At 30.8% G+C, this 19,531-nt stretch overlaps 1 protein-coding gene and 1 long non-coding RNA gene across 13 annotated transcripts; one reads left to right on the top strand and one right to left on the bottom strand.

Moving 5' to 3' along the window:
• Window positions 1–5,820: 5,820 nt before the first annotated feature.
• Window positions 5,821–19,398, bottom strand: Pi3k68d (phosphatidylinositol-4-phosphate 3-kinase catalytic subunit Pi3K68D). 12 transcript variants are annotated; one of them, XM_072901828.1, is made up of 27 exons: window positions 18,714–18,908; window positions 18,309–18,550; window positions 17,940–18,149; window positions 17,575–17,645; window positions 17,408–17,514; window positions 17,186–17,230; window positions 16,627–16,894; window positions 15,982–16,202; window positions 15,798–15,906; window positions 15,553–15,714; window positions 15,244–15,473; window positions 15,063–15,162; window positions 14,561–14,980; window positions 14,283–14,484; window positions 14,023–14,196; window positions 12,893–13,153; window positions 12,614–12,802; window positions 12,288–12,519; window positions 11,907–12,053; window positions 11,588–11,836; window positions 11,070–11,506; window positions 10,781–10,937; window positions 9,631–9,866; window positions 9,263–9,463; window positions 6,933–7,129; window positions 6,486–6,733; window positions 5,821–6,373 (listed from the first exon to the last, which is right to left on the bottom strand). In XM_072901828.1, the coding sequence occupies exons 2-27, from the start codon at window positions 18,548–18,550 to the stop codon at window positions 6,200–6,202; spliced, it is 5,289 nt and encodes a 1,762-aa protein (XP_072757929.1). In that variant the 5' UTR covers window positions 18,714–18,908; the 3' UTR covers window positions 5,821–6,199. The 12 variants fall into 12 exon arrangements, with proteins under 12 accessions (XP_072757929.1, XP_072757890.1, XP_072757880.1 ...); XM_072901789.1 differs by having other exon boundaries at window positions 17,408–17,645; window positions 18,744–18,907; XM_072901779.1 differs by lacking the exon at window positions 18,714–18,908 and adding an exon at window positions 18,650–18,668 and having other exon boundaries at window positions 17,408–17,645.
• Window positions 7,184–8,611, top strand: LOC140670988 (uncharacterized). The gene is made up of 4 exons (XR_012047654.1): window positions 7,184–7,797; window positions 7,900–8,002; window positions 8,304–8,399; window positions 8,482–8,611. It is a non-coding gene; the product is annotated as an uncharacterized lncRNA (long non-coding RNA).
• Window positions 19,399–19,531: the final 133 nt, after the last annotated feature.

Below are 19,531 nucleotides of genomic sequence, written 5' to 3' on the forward strand. Positions count from 1 at the left end.
TCTAAAATGAGAAATTTATACGGGCTTACGTTCATTTCGATGACATAGACTATGTTTACACGTCACTTTTAATCGGGTTTAATAACATCCGTAGTTTTAAAACTGCTTAATCACAACTATTCCTCTGAAGTCTGAAGAATAGAATGACTGTGATTGGTTAGTCTTAGAATTACGGATGTTATTAAACCTGATTAAGAGTGACGTAGTCATAAACAAAGTCCTAGGTGTCAAATCTTTGGCGTACCGCATGGCACAGCGTGCTTACTATATAATAATTTTCTAGATATTCTACTGATGTGTCGCCACATTCGCCACGTTCGGACACCCCTGCAGAGAATAATGTTCGGTGTTCGGACATCGTTCGTTTTTATGACAATGTTGTTACATAAAAGAGAACAAACCAAAAGAAAAAAAGAAAGTTCGATCTTGGATTAGTGACAGTTTATACACATTTTAGTGGAATAAAATTAATTGTTCCGCTTATTGTTAAGCCTGCTGTGATACATTTACATATGTCATCATTTTTGCCCGTCGGCTTGCAATATTTTAATTAAAAAGAATCGACATTTTAATTTAGGTGTGCACAAACATGAAAGACTCTTTATAGTAATCATTTAGCAGTTATATATTGAAGTAATTATAAAATAAACTGTAAAATATTTCATCCGTCTTCAGGTTCAAGTCGGATTTAATTATTATAAAAAAATTTCAGCAAATCCAATTGCATTACATTAAAAGGTAATTCTAAAGAAAGGATTGAACTGTTCAATGTAATTAAAGAAGACAATTTTAAAATTTCAGATAATTTAATTGCACTTACTTATTGTGTGCACTAGTCTTGAATTTTTTGAATATTTTATTAAAGTTTTTTCGTTTCGTTATTGGTTAATTATTACATTTATACGAATATATAAAATAAAGCTTCAATTAAGTTTGATAAAAAAAATTAATCAAAACAAAACAATTAGATTTGATGACAAAAAAATGAATGAGGAGATCAGATATTTTTCGTGGATCAAATATTTGTTGATTTGAAAGATTTGAAGAATAGCTAGCAGAGGTGAATTATGAGCAAAAAGATTTCTATCTTGAATAAAGATCTAAAGATGTTACATATATATTAAATATGTCTCTTGTGATTTATGATATACCGTTGAGATGGGAAGAAAAATTTTAATCCAGCAATTGAATCATTCTTGGTTTCGTAGGCCGTTTAGAAATTCTGAACAGACTTTGCCTTTCGGAGAAGATATCAATTCGAAAATACTCGAGGTTCCTTTATGTATCATGGAAGGAAAGAAATTAATCGCAATGTGGGCTAGACCTGAGAAACATGGAGTAGCCAATTGAAATATTTCTCGACTTCTTCCATTTCTAAGCTAGGATAGGTCAGTTTTTCACAATGGTACAATCACAGACCTGAAGGATGGAATATAAACCTAGACTTTAGGCGTGGGCGTAAAGTTCTTAAGGGAAGGCTCAACCATCTTGGTTGGCGATATTATAAAAATGCATTTTTATAATATCGCCATTTTTTGACATATTTTTTTATTTTTGAGAGATAATAATAAAAATAAAAAATAGGTAAAAGTGAATTTAAAATAGAGAGAAAATAATAAAAATAGATAATAGATAAAAGGAAAGAATAATATATGTTTTACAAATTATTTATTGTCCTTTCAATAAAATTAAGATATTGAAATTAGTTTATTAGAATTAACATATGTTTCAAAGATTATTTATTGTTCTTTAAATAAAATTAATTCATTTTAAAAATATCTGTAACTTAAATCTGTCGTGTTATCTGTCGTGTTATTTACAATATAAAAGTACCTTAACGTCGTACTTTAACATATTTTAAAATTATGCTTTTAGCTAATTGTATGCTGTAATAATTTAAAAATATTTGATTATATAAGTTACAGACATTTTTATAATAAATTTTATTTAAAGGACAATAACTTTTAAAGAAATAACTTTTAAAATATATGTTAATTTAAATATTTAACACAAGAAGTGTTTTGAGACAGGAATTATAAAAGATGGCTAAAGATAGTGGCTCAAAATGACCAATATATTATTAAGTAAAGTTTTAGCCTCCTATGAAAAAATTGTGTTTCATTTATACGTAAAAATCCGGACTTATTGGCCAACTCAATATTATTATTATTTTTATTTATTATTATTATTATCATCTATTATTTTCATCTATTATTATTCTTGTATTTCCCAAAACAACTAAAAAATATAATTGAATATCAAAAGACAGCATTAATGTCGTCGAGCAAGATAGTTGCTCCCATGGACCAAAAAATCCATTTGTTCATGTTTGCTCCTTCTTCGCAAGAACTTTATCCCTTTAGTCTATTGCTCCACCCTTCAGGTCCATGATATTAGAGCAGGTAACAGATCGTAGATCGTAAATAAAAGAATCCGAATAATGAGAAATATTTTTACACAAAGCACACATATTCCAGGTAGCAAGTATACATCATTTTGATAGTTCACTGATCTCTTTTTTTATGACCCTAATTAATGTCTTAAAGACATGAAAATGATGGTGTAATGTCACAGATAATTGGCATAAGAAACTATATTTTAAAGTTATTCTATGATTTTTCTTTTTAATTAATTTTTTAATGTGTGAATATAATAACATAGCAGCTAAATAATAAAATTTAAATAATTTATAAAACTCGAGATTTTATTTGTATGGAAAATAAACTCCCATTTTACATCTGAACTAGATGTAAAAAAAAACATCATTTTTATTTAGATCATTGTTTCATTTTCAAACAATCAGTTCAAGATCTGAATTATTCCTTGGAATTTTATCAGAAGTGAATTAAAGAACTGATAAGAAAATATTTTATATTTTCAATGTTATTAGCTGTGTTTTATATATTTTCATGAAGAAAACTTGAATACGAAATAAATAATGAATATTATTGCAATAAACATTGTTTACTAAGGTAATAATAAAGTCATAATATTAATAAAATTCAATTAATTACTAATTATAGAAGCAAATAATTCATTAGAAACTGATTTACTTTTAGTATATGTCAAACATTATAAATATACAACTATACATAACATGTATATTATTAATATAGAATGCTGTACAACTAATTGTGACTTAAATATTACGTCATACTGACGTGACACAATGTCAATATAATGTCATTTAAAGGGCTTACATATAATAGTCGGTTTTTGATCATTTGACGTCATTCGTACGTACATGACTAATATTCGATGTCAAACTGACGTACATTTGCTACCTGGGATGTATAAACGAGACATGTGATAAACATTATTGAATATATTGAAATATATTATCTTACAAATATGTATGTGTATACATTATTCTCGTATAAAAAAATATCAAGCAAGTTTTATGAATGTGAGTTTCACATATGCATAGAGTTCAATCGGATAACTTTATAAGTGGGAGTTTAATACGATACAGCAGAATTACAAGCCTTGAAATTATTCGGTGTTTTATATAAAGAATATACTTTTGAATTTTAAATTGATTTGACAGATTAATTTGAATTTTAAATAAAACAAGTTTTTTATTACACAGAATATGTTCAACTTTGTCCAAATGTTTTCATGAATCATTGGTTAAAAATCGTTGGTTTAATATAATTACATAAAATGCGAAATTGAATCAATTGTAAGCTGTTCAAATCATTAAATTTCAATTTACAAGATTTTTTCGTAAAAATTATATTTAAATTTTATATCAAAAAGTCTCAGTATCGGCGAAAATAGTAATTTCAATATAACACGGATATATTTGACAAATGTGAATACGATGTAAATAAATCTTTAAACACTCTTAAAACCTATAGTTTTGTGTACAAATTCGTTCTTATTTATTAAATAAAAATTTTATTATTTTATTTTACAATTAAAATTGTGTCTAATTTTTTATTCAGCTGCTTTATATATTCCGCTTCCTTTTAATCACTTTTCCTAGTTAATTCCATTTTCCCATCTTCATTTTTTTCAATTTATCTCTTTCTAAAAAAATAGATTAAAAATTATATTAATATATACACATATTTTTTAAAATACCAATATATATTATTAATATATCAATTTTTTATAATTATTCTATAATCAAATATTCTATCAAAAACTTAAATTAAAGACTGATCAATAATAGAGCTAATAACTGTTGATAGTGCTTATATGTATATTAAATAAAAAAAATTATTACATATTGTATTACACCCAAACATTTCAATCCTGGGCTTTGGGATTCTTTTCAATGAAATATACTATTGAAATTAATACAAAAATGTAATATTAGTTCAAAAGTCATAACAAATTATTAAATAAATGCGCAAATCATGAGGCTCACACAGCCATGTCTTTCATATAAAAAAATAACAAATATCTCTAAGTTAATATATAACACTGCTGAGGTCAAGACAAACAATAACAAAAATAAATACAAAAAAAATAAACGAGCGGAAATTTTAAAACTACATCTTATGATGATTGAAATATTAAACAAATTTGTCGCAAAGAGCCTCAAAAAGCGGAATTAAAACGTATGGCGATAATATAATATATAATAATTTTTTTAAATTTAATATATACACGCATTATCAAAACAGCTTATTAGATATATTCACAAATATAAAATATCTCGGCTTTCTTAATGTTCTTTTTAATTATGCAGCTATCTCTTTTAGGTATTGTTTTGACGTACCAAATGCAGTATAAGTATTAAAACGAATTTTCCGTTTAAATTCGAAGATGTTTCTTGTTTCCATCAGAGAGAGGTTTAAAAATAAACACACATGCCGGGTTTTTCGGCAATCATTCGCTTAAATCCCTCGCAAAATAGCGCCATCATATGAACGAATTACTTATAGCCATATATTTACTTTTCAAGACTGTTGATAAAATGACCATTTGGTGTTTATCTGTACTAACATGGCGACTTGATACTTACTTACCTACAGTAGTGCAGTGAGTTTACTATTTATCACGCTAATCCCATATCACTTATCGGTAAATAATTTTATTATAATTATTCAGTGACTGTGAGTGTAATCAATTAAATTTTATAAACATTCAAAGCACGTAAAGTTATTAGATTTTTCTATATATTATATATAGTAGGCAATTATTTTCAAGCTAAATAAAAATTTTAGAACTTGTTGAGAAAAATAATTTTTTAGAATTTATAAATAAATATTAGCATAAATATGTTTGTTTGCATGATATAACATATGTGTAATTAAAAATTATTTATTATACGAATTTGATAGTATATATTTACATAATTTCATTAATATTATATAACATATTTATTATAGATGAGGCCATTACATAGACAGATAAGTCAGTGAAATATGTGAGCTTACTATACATATATATATTATATAAAATTTTAATTTTTAGCTAGATATAGGTGATAAAAAATTGTATAATTTTACTTAGACTACAAAATATTCCTAAAAGAGTTCAATATTATAGTTGATTAGAAATTATTTCATTACCATACTTGTGTGTGATATAAAATGGATTAAATTTCTATTTACAATTGATGGTCAATATAGTTGATAAAAAGTGAAAAATATATAAATAAATAAGTGTATAAAATTTCTGTAAAAGAGTAAATTTTCAATATATAGATTAGATAATATATAGATTAAATTCATGCTAAATTTTGCATACTTTTCAAAGATATTTTTCGTTAAAAATATATAAATAGAGAATTATATATCTAAACACATGATAAAGATATATAATTTTAAACTTTCACATTCTTTTTCTTTCTTATGTACGATCATGCATATGCATATTTAGATTCTTTTTATATATAATTGTTATATATGTTAATATTTTTAGCAATTTTTGTAAAGTATTGATTCTCTCTCTCTCTATTCTCTTTACTTCTTCATATAGCTTTTTTCTTGGTATATCACACAATCTTTAATATTTATTATATCAAATCTTTACTTCGCTAAAGAAACGAAATTCTGATTGTAAAATGCAAATGAAACTATATAAATAAAAATTATTTTTATATCTCGCGAAGCATGATGATTATTGCACTTGATTGTGCACACTAAACAAATTTTAACGTTGTGCAATACGTTTCTTATATATCTTAATGATGATATTTATGAGCATTAAAGGACTTTATTCCGGAACAGCCTTCGTACTCGTCTCATCGTACACTACCTAACGGGAACCATTCAATAGTTTCGTTTGTCAAGTCAAGACGTCCGAGTGGTAAACTTATACCACCGAGAAACTCATTCTCCTGCAAGGTATCGTGATTCCATATCGTTGCTTCGAGTGTTCTCTCTCTGATCACTTCTAGAGGCATTCTGTACTCTAACTAGAATGCGTAATATATTAAAAATATATTATAATATACATATATCGCTCTTATCAATTAATTAATATATGTCTTATTCATAGAGTTTGTTAAATCTGATTTTATTACTTACCATCTCCATAAATGATGGATGACAGTTCTTTTTTACTACTTTCGTTTTCCGTTTCGTCGCCTTTGTAGGATCGGGTTTAAGGTATACTTTCACGTATGTATTCGGTTCTTGAGCATTAGCGACTTTGGGGAGTCCTCGGGCGTGACAAACCATGACGGACAAAGTGCCACGAGTGTAATGAAGAGACAACTTGATCTGACCACTTTGTACGTTGTCTCTGACTCTCTTCTCAGCCCACCAATTTCCAACTATTATTAAAAAAATCGGCCAAATGTTACATGATTATTTTTCCATTAATTCTATTTTTTACAGAGCTTCTGCTTGCAAATCTTTATTTTTAAATATTATAATAATTGTAATTATATATATATATATATATATATATATATATATATATATATATATATATATATATTTGAAAATATATTTATAATGTCGAGAATATACCTTTGACTTTACGTAAACGTATGTCAGCATTCTGTTGATCTCGCAATAACGGATGGAAGAAAGTATATACCAGATCGCTCTGGGATATTTCTGGTGCCATTTTAAATAGACTTACAAGGAACTTTTCTATATCCGCTCGTCGTTTATCAGCCACTTGCTTAATATTAGAGCGTCCTACGCTTATTCCACTCGGTAAACTGAAAAGTAGAAAGAGTCAAGATTATTATCTTCAAATGCAAAAATACGTTCGTATTCGTAAATATCCCGATTCGTGTCTCATTTGAAAGATTATAATGTACATATCATCACACAGACGATATTCGTAAATAAACAGTATAAAGCCAAACAGCTGTTAAGCAGTAGTAGCAGCGTGAAATATTTATCCTACTGTGAAATAATAAATTTAAACAGCATTTTAATTAATAATGGAAAATGGGAATGTCAGTTCTAATTAATTCGCTTCTTGTGGTATTTGTGCTTAATGAATTTTGCGTTACACTTGTCAATTAATCTTTGAGTGACTAAGACTGTTATGACGTCTGACTAATATCGGATAATCTAAAGATAAAGCATATCAAAAAGTGCGACATTATGCGCCAAGAGTTTTTGCGTTAAATATCTTCTTATATACGCATTGTGAACTTTCTACGTGCCGTTTCTGTCTTGTCTGCATATATTTTTTTTAATACATCGCGGAAAGCTTCTGTTCGTGATAACGTATATAAGCAGATTGATCTGTAATTAGTTGAAATGTAATAATAATGACTATGATTACATTTACATAATTCGATTTCTCGTGAAATTTTAGAACTCGATATCTATTCTCTTCAGCAAGCAAAGTGGTGATAATTCCCTTAACAGTTTCGTAAGTATTTGGTAATAGTTATTATAATATGTTAACTTGTGTATTACTATTAGGAAAATTAATGTTGCAAAGCAGCAAAATGAAATAATAAATTAATTTTAGGACAGAGATATATATCAAATTATATTAAGTAAATATACCGTACTTTTAAAAGAAGATCTATCAAGTCTTTAATATATTAAAGATTTTTTCTTTTCTTGCAAAAGTAAATAATATTATACCTTCCCGATATATGTATATAATGTTCGTAAAATTATCAGTAAAAATATGAAATCGTTATTGATCATACCCAAGTAGAACAGAAAGTCACGATAGTGTCAAAGTAATGTCAAATGACGTCAAAATGACGAAAATATAGCTGCAAAAACTCACTTTTCGATCATTTTTTAATTATTTTGATGTATTTTGACATTATTGTGACTTTCTGTTCTACCTGGTAGATAGACTTTAAGACTTTATTTAAGAAGATTTAATATATTATAATATAGACTAATTTATTTTTAAAGATATAATATCAAATTCTGGAAAAAAGATGGGTTTAAAACGATTTCGAGCACGTTTATCGATAAAGAAAGAAGCTTCTAAAGTTCCAGCAATGACAGGTTTATATCGAAAAGTTTCGCAGTTTGAATCGAGTGTGAAAATAATGCGAAAAAATGAAGTCTCTTCTCTTTCAATCGCCAGTAATTCGACAGCAATTGTCAATAATGAAGTGCAATACGATCACTGGAAAGCAAACCTTGTGAGTCAGTTATCATCGTCGTCAATTATCGATTCGGAAGAGCGTGATAAGCACGTGACTGTAAACACGGAGCCTTCTACATCCAAAGATTCAAATTTAAAAGAACAATCGTTGTCACGAGATGAGGAATCAAATAAGATGATTAGAGAGCAAAATGATAGCGCAAATACAAAGAGTCGTTCAGATAGCGAATTAGTGATTTAATAAGAGAAAAATGGATATTTTCGCTTCAATTCAGATATTTTATGTTATGTTTACTTATCTTTATATATAATTTATCTATTCAAAATTAAAATTTAATTTTAATTATATTTAGAATAAAATATGTAATATATTACATATATAGAAATATTTTAAATAGGGTAATAAAATATTTAATAAGAGAGAAATGTGTTTATAGAAATGTTATATGTATACATATAAAGATGTCTCTCATGACATATCTCTATGAAAGATGGATATTTTCGCTTCAATTTGGATTTTATGTTATGTTTACTTATCTTTATATATAATTTAAATATTCAAAATTTAAATTTAATTTTAACTATATTTAGAATAAAATATGCAACATATTATATATAGAAATATTTTAATATATAAATAGATATGATGCAATGTATATGAGTGTGATAATCTTGCAATGTTTGCATTAAGCATTATGAAAAGTAGGATAATAATGATAATGAAATGATAAAATAAAATGTGTAAATATGTAATTTTTACCTGGTTACTTTAGCAAGTGGAAAGTGTATGCACAATTTTTGGTAAAATTCACAAAACTCTTTATATGATCGGAACAGATACGTCGGGTCCGGTTGTCCTTTTCGTTGTATTCGCAAAATATACATGTAATATTTTTCCGGATCGTAACGCTTTTGGTACCCATGAACTTGCACGCTTGTTAATTGACCTTCCTGTTGCATTCTACAATGATTATACAAATATAAAACTTATTTTGTATAAATAATTGTATAAGTAATTGTAAATAAATAAATTAGTATCCGAGAAACCAGAAGAGTCATATTCTCAGATTTTTATTTTTCGCGATCATAATCGATTATGTAATATCAAAGATGGAAAAATATACTCACGTGTATGTACGCGGAATGAAGGACAGTAATTCTCCTTCGCTGTGATCTCCGGAGAATCTAAGCTGCGCCAGATTATGCAGGAAGAAGTTGAACTGCGTGAACCAGCTTTTCAACGAACTTTCTATCATTCGAGCAAAAGTCGCAGCTGCTTCGGGATTTGTTTGCCCGGGAAGCAGTGCCTTCTGCACGTAACTTACCGCGTCCATAGTAACCCCAGGAATACCGGACGAAGTCATCTGCGAAGTGGTGTACTCGTTCATTCTTGCTTTATTCAAATGATCTTTTATTTCGATATCGTGCAATTTTCGCGCTATGATATCTTGTTTATGTGGATGATCAAAAAGATTTTTCCGAGATATTAAATTATCCATTTTTTATATGTGCGAATCTATTTCTTAAGATAATAATAAACGGATCTCCTTATTCTTCGGCGTAATTGTTTAATTTTTTGGGAGATTTTGTGGTCACTACGATTTCTCAACTTTTATTTACTTCCAATGGCACTTTACTTTCAACGTGATTGACTCAGACTGCTGCAGCGTATGATATTTTGTAAGAGTGCGGGCGATAATGACCAATTAACAACATCGTGTATAGTTTAGTGCGATAGCGGTCCGCTTTCTGATAAAGCATTACGGATAAAGCCCTTCCGTTGTGGCTTTATTGTTTTCATAGCGTGGTTGAAGATATTCGTAAATTCTTTATTTAAAATGCATTCTATTTGTATATATATTTTACTCAAATTGCGCTCTTGCATTTATAAGAATAATTAATTAAATAAAAAGATTCATATACATTCAAAAATAATTTGATTTTTTGTTACTTAAAGGATATTCAATTTAATTAAACAATTTCAATAGATTATTTTAACATAATCTTATTGAGTGAAAATTTGGTGTATAGTTATTAGCATAAAATTAATTAAAAATAAAGAAAATTAAACATTATATACTAATTCATTTGCTATTCAGAGTTTACAAAACAATATATCAGCAAGGTTTGAATCCAACTGAATTATAAAAAAACTGAGGAAGTATTATAAAAGCTGAGTAGCTATAGAAAATTATTAAGATTGTGACTTGCAGTCATTTTTTTCTTTTTTAATAGAAATATTAATTTTTTTAGAGTATAAATATTATATAAAACATACCAGTCCAAAAAGATGAAGAATCAGATTTCCATGTTTCCGCACTATATTAAAAGCTTGACAGCATAAATCCACGAAATGGTGAAATTTTGCTGAGGGTTTATCGCCACCGTTTATAACATATGCCATATCTGACGTCAGCACAAACGGCGTTCGGTCTCTAATTGAAAAAGTATAACACAAAATTATACGCATATTCGTTATTTGAATTAAAATAGAAATAAAACATGTATTGCAACGTAACGCTAAATATACATAAACTATATAATAAATTATGTTGTAGATACACCACCTCTTAAAGTTTCCAAACATTTGTGCATCGCCAAGGAATTTTCCAAAGTCGATATGGAACAAATGACCAGACGTTTTTAACATAATATTATCATTATGCCTATCACAAATTCCTAAGATATAAGTGGCGACGCTGTAACCGGCGCAAGAGGCGGTGAAATTTTCCACCGCCCTCTCGTATTCCAACTCTGAGGGATTATGCTTTGCTAACCACTCTGCGATCGGTCGATCCTTAAACGATCCAGTTAGCCCGAATTCAACTTGAATCTTTCGTAATGTTTCTGCATTCGTTACCATCTCTATCATTCCACGTTTGTGGCCGGTGGGCACACAGGCAAAAGTGACAATTTTCAGATCGAGGCCTTCCTTCAACCATAACTTGTCCATAATGCGTACCATTTGAAGAGTCAACATATCCTGCTGTAAATCATCGCCGACCTGGAAAGGAAAAGCATGCGTAACGGGAACGTGAATAAAACAGTTTTACGGAATTATTTCTATTAGTTAAATAACACGTACCTTGAAAATTGCCGGACTTATTACATTGTCACAACTAATAAAGTTGATTTTCAATGGGAGAGTGAACGATGGGAAATAGGCACATGTCTGTACGTTGATACCGAATACGAGTTTACTAGGAGACAACGGTAAACACGTACCGTCATCCTCCATTAACTGGCAGTGTATATTTTGTAAACCAGTTTTAAGCGTCTCCATTCGTAACGATTCCTTCGTAACTTTGATATTTTCAGCTATTTCATGCAAATTCTGTAAATAAATTGCAAGTTAGCTAGTGACCGTTTCATATAAAACCGAGAAATATATAATTAAAACGTACTTTAACTAACAATTGTTGGGTCAGGAAACTATTTCTCAGCGCATCTCCAATAACCGCTAGTAATGCTCTTAACATTAATTGCAATCTTCGTTGATAACGAGCACAGCTGATTGCTTTGTCATCTTCTGCAGCAATTTCAGCAGAATTCTGAAACAGAAACAATATCCTTTATTACAATAGGTTTCATATGTAATAATGCAGATCGTGTTAAGCGTGTTAACTTTGTTCTTTTAATTTTATAGTTAATATAAAATTGTAAATATTTTTTTTGAACACTATACAATCTAGTTTTATTGCAATGAGAATATTTTGTTACTATTAATACTCAATACAAAACGCACAAGTAACTAATAATGTTACAAATGCTCACGATCACCCAACCTGTACCTGGGGACTCTGTCCCGGCAGCGCTTGAGTTAACAACCAGTAAATGTGATGAGCCACCCTCGGTGAAAATAAGGCACGCTCTAACAAGAATCGGGTCAGAGGTGAAGCTTCATACGTCTCGTGTTTCATTGCTTGAAGTAGTTGCGGCAAGTAATCGACAAGTTCGTCATTACTTATCTCGCGAATCCATCCAACTGCCATTTCTCTGACCTTCATATCTGGAAAGCTACAAAGAAACAAGAAAAATGCGGTGTAGTACAAGACTTTTTTGTCCTTTCCAGGAATTCTACAACAGAGAAATAATGTTCATGAAAACGTACCACGGTAAAAGTAACTGTAAGGCCTGTATTGGAGGCAGTGAGCTCCAAACTCTAAGAGAAGCGTGTAAATCCGGTAAGCACGCCCAATCCCAACTGTGTGCGGCTAATAACACTTTAGGTAAAGCTTCGGGCCTGTCATGCAAATAATGTCTTTTCTCCCACAAAATTTCTCTTTCGTCGATGGGTGGTCTGAAAAGATATAACTTTTGTAAGACACATTAAGGTTTAAGAGTTTAGAGAAATCTTTCTTCATTTTATGATACAGTCATTAGGGCATACCTAGAAAACGTATCCTGCTGTGTAATATCAATCAGTAGTTCTTGTGTATTTTGATCTAATGAATTAAAATCTAATGATTCCACATCGAAATCTCTTAATTCGGTAGGGAACAACACCTTTCCTCCATAATCAGGCAATTCTAAGCCTATAATGGGATGAGTACCGCCACGTGGGTGAATTCCGGGTGCCGGCGCTGGGCCTAATCTTTTGTCTGCGATTGCTGGCCAAAGAGATAGAAAAAAATTCCCTTGGCTCATAACACTAAAACAGAACATAAGCGAACATATATATATATTTTGTTAGAGTGGCATCAAAAACTCATATTCAGGTAGATGATTTATTATTCCAAATACTGCATAAATTATGCCATAAAATCAACCCAATATAGAGTTTAATAAATAGACCTTTTTGTTACATCCAATATTCTATAAGAAAAATATCATATTTTGTATATTTATCCTATTACAATAGATAATGGCTATCCATTAAATTTCATTTTTAAATATATAGCTATAAACAAAAGAATAAAAAAATTGATTTCTCACAAAATTAAACAATCATTATCACAACGGTAAACAATGGGATAAACAATAATAGAAGCTTCATAGTAGTCCCATATATAAAAAACTAAGCAAATTGATTGGCTCTTTTATTGCCCTTTATGTCTGAGTGCCCGGGCACCCACATCAGGGCAACGTCATTGTTCTCTGCCATACTTTCACAGTATGATTTGTATGACGACCAGAAAAAATCAAAATGGACTGTCCAACATTCAAGGTTTATTATTGAAGATTATAGACAATAATGTAACGTTAATGTACACCACGTCTAAACTATTAAACGTAAGAAAATAAATCGATATGCGAGTACTTCAATCTAATCATACGAATTTGTTTTTTCGTCAACATCTTTACTAATTATAACATGGCATAAGTCAATGCCGAAACGTTTCATAATTTGCGGTTTTTGTTATATGTTTGTTAATTTTGTATTAATGTAACATTTTGTATTGATTTTAATGTTAATAATAAACAACATTTTGTTATTGCTCTACTTGGCCTTATGTTCATATGTTATTATTTATGAAAAGGAATCTGCGTGATATATTATTTATAATATTCATCACTTACCCATCATAATCAAAGAACTGTATAGCACTCCATCCGAGTTCTTCCTTCTGCATCGCATTCTCTACGGACGAATTTGATTCGTGCTCAGCAGGTTGTAAAGTGCGACCATAAAGAACTAATACAAGTCTGGCTTCCCTTGGTACTTGACAGACACTTATTCCGCGAAATTCCAACCTAATATAAATTATATGATTTTTATTAATTTTTATAAACATATTTCTTTTGGAAAGTAAACGTGTCGAATGTGTTCCCATTCTTACCATGAATTAAATAGAATTCTTGGGTAAAAATTCGTGCTGACTGTCATTGGTTCCGATAAAACTGGATTTCCTACCGGTCGAGTTCCATGAAAGATTTGAGCGGCTACTATATAATCGTCGTGTTTCCATGTAGTTGGCAGCCTATGTAGAGCTCCGACGCGCACCAGAATTGTATCGATTACTTCCGATGAAATTAGTGTATCTATTAAGGAAAAATAATATGATGATTTTAACAATACTGATTTTTTTATATAAAGAATTTTGCATATTCTTCTTACTTGTTGGAAATTCTCCTTTGCTGTTTAATTGAAAATCGACTCTGAACGCGTGACAGTACGTCTCGACGAGTTCTTGAACGGCATCGCGAATTTTATGACAATGCGAAGAAATTACATCGGGAAACTTTTTTCTCAAAGTAACCACAGCGTAATCGCCATCTTCGTGTAGGATTTCGGGTTTTTTACAATCTATATTAGCTGTGTGAGATTGCGGTAGAAATTGGCAGCAAGCATTTACGAAATTGTCAACAGCTTCCGTAATTTCGAACGTCTCAATGCTTCCCATTAAGGCACACACCGCTTTTACTGCTTGCACGACGCAGTGTGGTTGAAGTTGAGGTAGTAAGACAGAACCCTGATTTGTATTTAGTAATTGTAATGCAGCGCTCTCTACGCGTTCCATTTCTTTTTCTACTGTCTCTACAATTGAAAAATGCAATGTCCAAGTAAATATATCATAAACAAGAAATTTCTGTGCACATATGTGTGTTTATGGCTGTACCTAGTAAAATAATTAATGTATCGTACGAAATAGGCTGCAAAGGTTCATTTGGTAAAATATCTTCTAATCTTAGATACTGATCACAATTATCATCTTGCAGCTGGAAAAGAAAAATAGCGCAATTAGTGTTTGAATAACTAACAATACTTATATAAATGTATACAATACATGTGATACTGACTGTTCGGGCAATTGATTGTTTAATTTGTGCTCTGCTCATTATAGCTAATTCGATATCCTTTTCCAACTTAATGCATTGATGTATGTATTCATATTGTGCTAAAGTCGTATTTGGTGCGAGGTATTCAGCTAGACCCCACACTCTTAAACAATATTTTTCTACATTTACTGTATCCTCATCCTCTAAGGAACAGGCGACATTCAAGATAACATGCTCGACGCTACAATTCACTGAAAATATAATATTTAAAGCAATGTAATGTTAAGAAGAGGTATAAATCTTGATTTAAAACAGATTCCTGTAACTTACCATTGCAAGTAAAAGAAATAGATGGTGTAGGATCTTTATCATTATTGACTAATTGTGGATGAACTACTAATTTTATACTTGTGCCATCTGGATATAAATTCTCCATCATTGGGCTGACAACGTATCCAATATTTGTATTGGGGTCATTAAATGGAAACTCGCCTTAAATAATGTTAAATTAAATAAAATCACGAATAAGATGTGTATTAGTTAAAATGTAATGTATAGTAAAACATTTTACTAACTTCGTATAGACTTGATCATCTTATGAAATGCTTTCAAATCACAATCATGAAGAGATGATCTGGTTTTTATGACAGTCACATTTTCGTATAATCGTGTTTGACGTTTTTGCTAGAAATAAAAAAAGTATAATTATAATTATTTATTTTATTAAAATTTTGGACAAAACTTTTTTGAGAGACTCACTCGACGATCTAAAGAAGTTTTTCGTCTTTCTATGGTGTTCCATGCGGATGAATTGCGAGGAGGCAATGGAGGTGGCGCAGCTGGTGACATAGCCGGTGATTTTGCAGATTTTTCTACAGCAGCATAAACTGGATCCGAATTGACGCTTTCATTAGTGCTGTACATATAATCAAATGGATCAAACGGATCGTACACACTGCCGCTAACTTGTGATTGCAAATCTGTAAAAAAAATTAATCTATAGTAGTAACAAAGAATCTTCTTTTTATTCATATACGAAAAATATTTTCAGACATATATTTTGTTTTTTTTTATATTAATCAATAATTTATAGTCAAATTTCTATTATCTAAACAGTGTCATTTAGGAAACAAAAATAAAGACAATGTTGCAACAGAAATACGTTTAGATGTACATTACATATGATATATCATTAATTCTTGTTTAAATTTATAAAATATAAATATTATTTTAATGCTAGAAATGAAATGTAATGCAATAAATCGTGTAACGGTGTTACAAAAGAAAAAAAAATTGCGAAATTATAAACGAGCTGAAAGCTCATTAACGTCTGAACTTCTTGCAACAGTTTGAATAACAGAGTTTTTACTGTGTCAATATAAAATATGAGACTAAATAATTTACCATCTCTACATTCTTGCACGGAATCATTTCCACTGTCAGTTTTAATAAGTAATGGATCGAATGCTTCCAACACGCTAACTCGCACATTTGTTTTGTCTTCCGTTTTGTCATCCCCAAAACTATTCAAGTCTATAAGATTGCTGTTTGGTTTCTTCTCTATTACTTTTAACACGTTCAACTGTTCGTCATCCACACAGAATGCTGCTATTGACGGAGCACACATGGCAGGTGCAACAGTTGGTCTATAATTTGTAGGCAATGGAGGAATCTAAAAAAGAAATATACAACTTTTGATATTCTCTTTGATCATGCATGGATGAACATCCCTCGCTTGAAAAGTTAGCAATACAAGTATATATGATGAAATATTTTTGCATTCATTAGAAAAGAAGCAAAGCATGTGAAAACCTGTTTGATGAACTAATATTTTGTACATACTATACTTAATATTATGTGAAGAGATAAGTTAAAATAGGTCAATGATACTAAAAAAAGGTCTAATAATACTAAAAAGGAAAATAGTATAAGCATCTCTCAAATCTTCAGATATATGAGATACCTGTCCGAAGAAAAGATGCTTAAAGATAATAAATTTCCATGCAGGCTGCAAGAAAGATTGCATTTTAACAGACTGCTTTATATTAATTTATATGTAAATAAGTCGTATTAAAAAAAAATGTATATATATAAAAAAAATAAAAAAATAAAAGGAAGAAAAACACTTTGTAGATTGGGAATGTTCATTTCAGAACAAAACAAATTGTATATAAATCTTCATTACCTGTGGTGTAATATCAGGTACATTGTTGCTAACACTATTAGCTCTTGACATAATGGGACTAATTCCCGGTGTTCCTGGCGTACATGGTGCTGTAGAAGATCTCGGACCTGGAGAAAGAGAATGATATCTAAAATCTCTGGAATGATACGCGCCAACTGAGCTATTACTTCGAGAAACTCTTGATTGTTTCTTCAATAATGACGGATGTGTATCCCAGTTTGGTTCTACTGGTGCTTTTCTGTAACAAAAAATTTAATAGTTTTAGCTTTTAATAGTTTAACGTTTATACAAGGACATAAAATTGTTATTGTTTCAACTAAAGAAAGATTGACTCGTTAAATTTCATTGCAAATGCATAAATCACTTGATTAATAATTTATTTGTTATATGAATCTCTGATTTACTTTAAAATACTAAAATAAAAATAATAAAATTATATATAAATAATATGTATAAAGACAAGTTTTTAAAATATTATCTCATTAACTAAAAATACATTTTATATCATAAAAATATATCATAAAAATATTACGGTGGTGGTGGAGGTGGTGCTGAGCAATATTCAGCCAGATTATCCTGCTTCACGGGACTTGTAAAATTGATTAAGTCACTAGAAGAACCCTGACTTGCAACAGTGGCTGTTGAATTTCTTCTACATGGTATTGGAGGTGGCGGTGCTAATATTACAGTATTCTTTTGATTTGTATTAATGGAGGGTCTTGGTCGACTTCTGCATTGAGATCTGTTGAATAGTTAAGATTGTTAGATTATTTAATCAGTCTTGCGAAGAATAAAGCAACAAAACTTTTCTAAAGAGATTAAAGTAATCATAAATAAATAAACATACATTATTAAGTACAATTACTTCATATAATATTAAAAGAGCATGAAAAATCCTTACCTTTCTCCCTGTGAACTGTCTGTCTCTGATGTTGAACTATTTGTATTGCACACATTGTTCTGTGTATGGCAAGATTGGTCTACATTACTAAACTCTGAACGTAACTTTTGCAATCTAAATTTTTCTAGAGCTAAGCTTTCCAAACTGAGGGCTTGGGCCCGTTCCAGATCTTCTTGAAACTGTCTTTCATGATCAATCACCGCAGTCCTTTGATTGTAGGTGCTTCTACCGTAGTGTGACATCTAGAATCAGACGAAATACCGCTTTTAATATGTATCGTTCAAGCGTATCGTTGACAGATTATTTTTTGAGATAAATTGCAGGATATGCGAAGCGCATACACGGATGTTCACTCGATATCCGAATAAAAAGCAGCAACGCTCAGTGCAAATCACTCTAACCTACATTAAACGAGATACGATAAAATATAACAACTATCGAGACTTCCGCTTGTTTTAACGAGCTGGACGATCGCTCTGATCTCCAGGAGGACGTCCCGGGAGACCATCTATTGTCTATCGTGCATTTCGATCGCGTTGCTCCATTCTATATAAACATCATCTCGCGGATGCCTCTCCTTCGCGGACGGACAGGACAGATCTCTCTCTCTCTCTCTCTCTCTCTCTCTTGGGTTTTACGCAAATGCTGGCTGCTGGCGACGACGCATACGCTACTGGCCTGCCAGTAATGTATTATAATATTAACGTGTGACAAGAATGGGAGAAGCACGCGTTTAAAGGGCCGAGTTATCGCTTCCGGAAGAGACTCTTAGCTTACCGTGGCATTATTCCCGTAGAAGCGTCCTTTCTCTCTCTCCTTCTCTGTAACGTCGTCCTCGCCTAGCGTTCCGTTTCCATCTTGCGGGGGGAATAATCGGAGCACGGATGTGCGGTTTCAATTTTCACCGAAATATTTCTACGGGTTTTACAGGAGCCACAAGAGCGTGAGTGTGTGCACTGGCTCGCGAATACTGTTACTACGATCGGTCAACGCACGGATTTGCGACGAGTAAACAGCACAGCCGGAAGCTGGAGGAGCTGACGGCACTGAGGAGAGGAGAATAGGTGGTGGTTGGTGGTTGTTAACTCTTTCGTTGTGTGAATTGTCTAGTGCCTTTACAAGCGAAGCGCGCAGCCGACTGTACGTGCCGCGCGCTCCGATCAGCTGACGACGCGACATAGCCTTATTTGATTACGGCCGAGTCAATTTATGGTGTGCGTAAG

The sequence above is a fragment of the Anoplolepis gracilipes genome, chromosome 1, assembly GCF_047496725.1.
Source record: "Anoplolepis gracilipes chromosome 1, ASM4749672v1, whole genome shotgun sequence".
NCBI classification, from domain to species: Eukaryota; Metazoa; Arthropoda; class Insecta; order Hymenoptera; family Formicidae; genus Anoplolepis; species Anoplolepis gracilipes.

Bases quoted from the DNA above. Each gene is read 5' to 3' on its own strand.
- Pi3k68d (XM_072901789.1), bottom strand. From the start codon at position 18,550: ATGTCACACTACGGTAGAAGCACCTACAATCAAAGGACTGCGGTGATT. The intron at 16,895-17,185 runs GTATCTCATATA...TTTCTTTTTTAG, and splicing joins AGCATCTTTTCTTCGGACAG to ATTCCTCCATTGCCTACAAA. The intron at 12,520-12,613 runs GTACGTTTTCAT...GTTTCTTTGTAG, and splicing joins TTACAGTTACTTTTACCGTG to CTTTCCAGATATGAAGGTCA.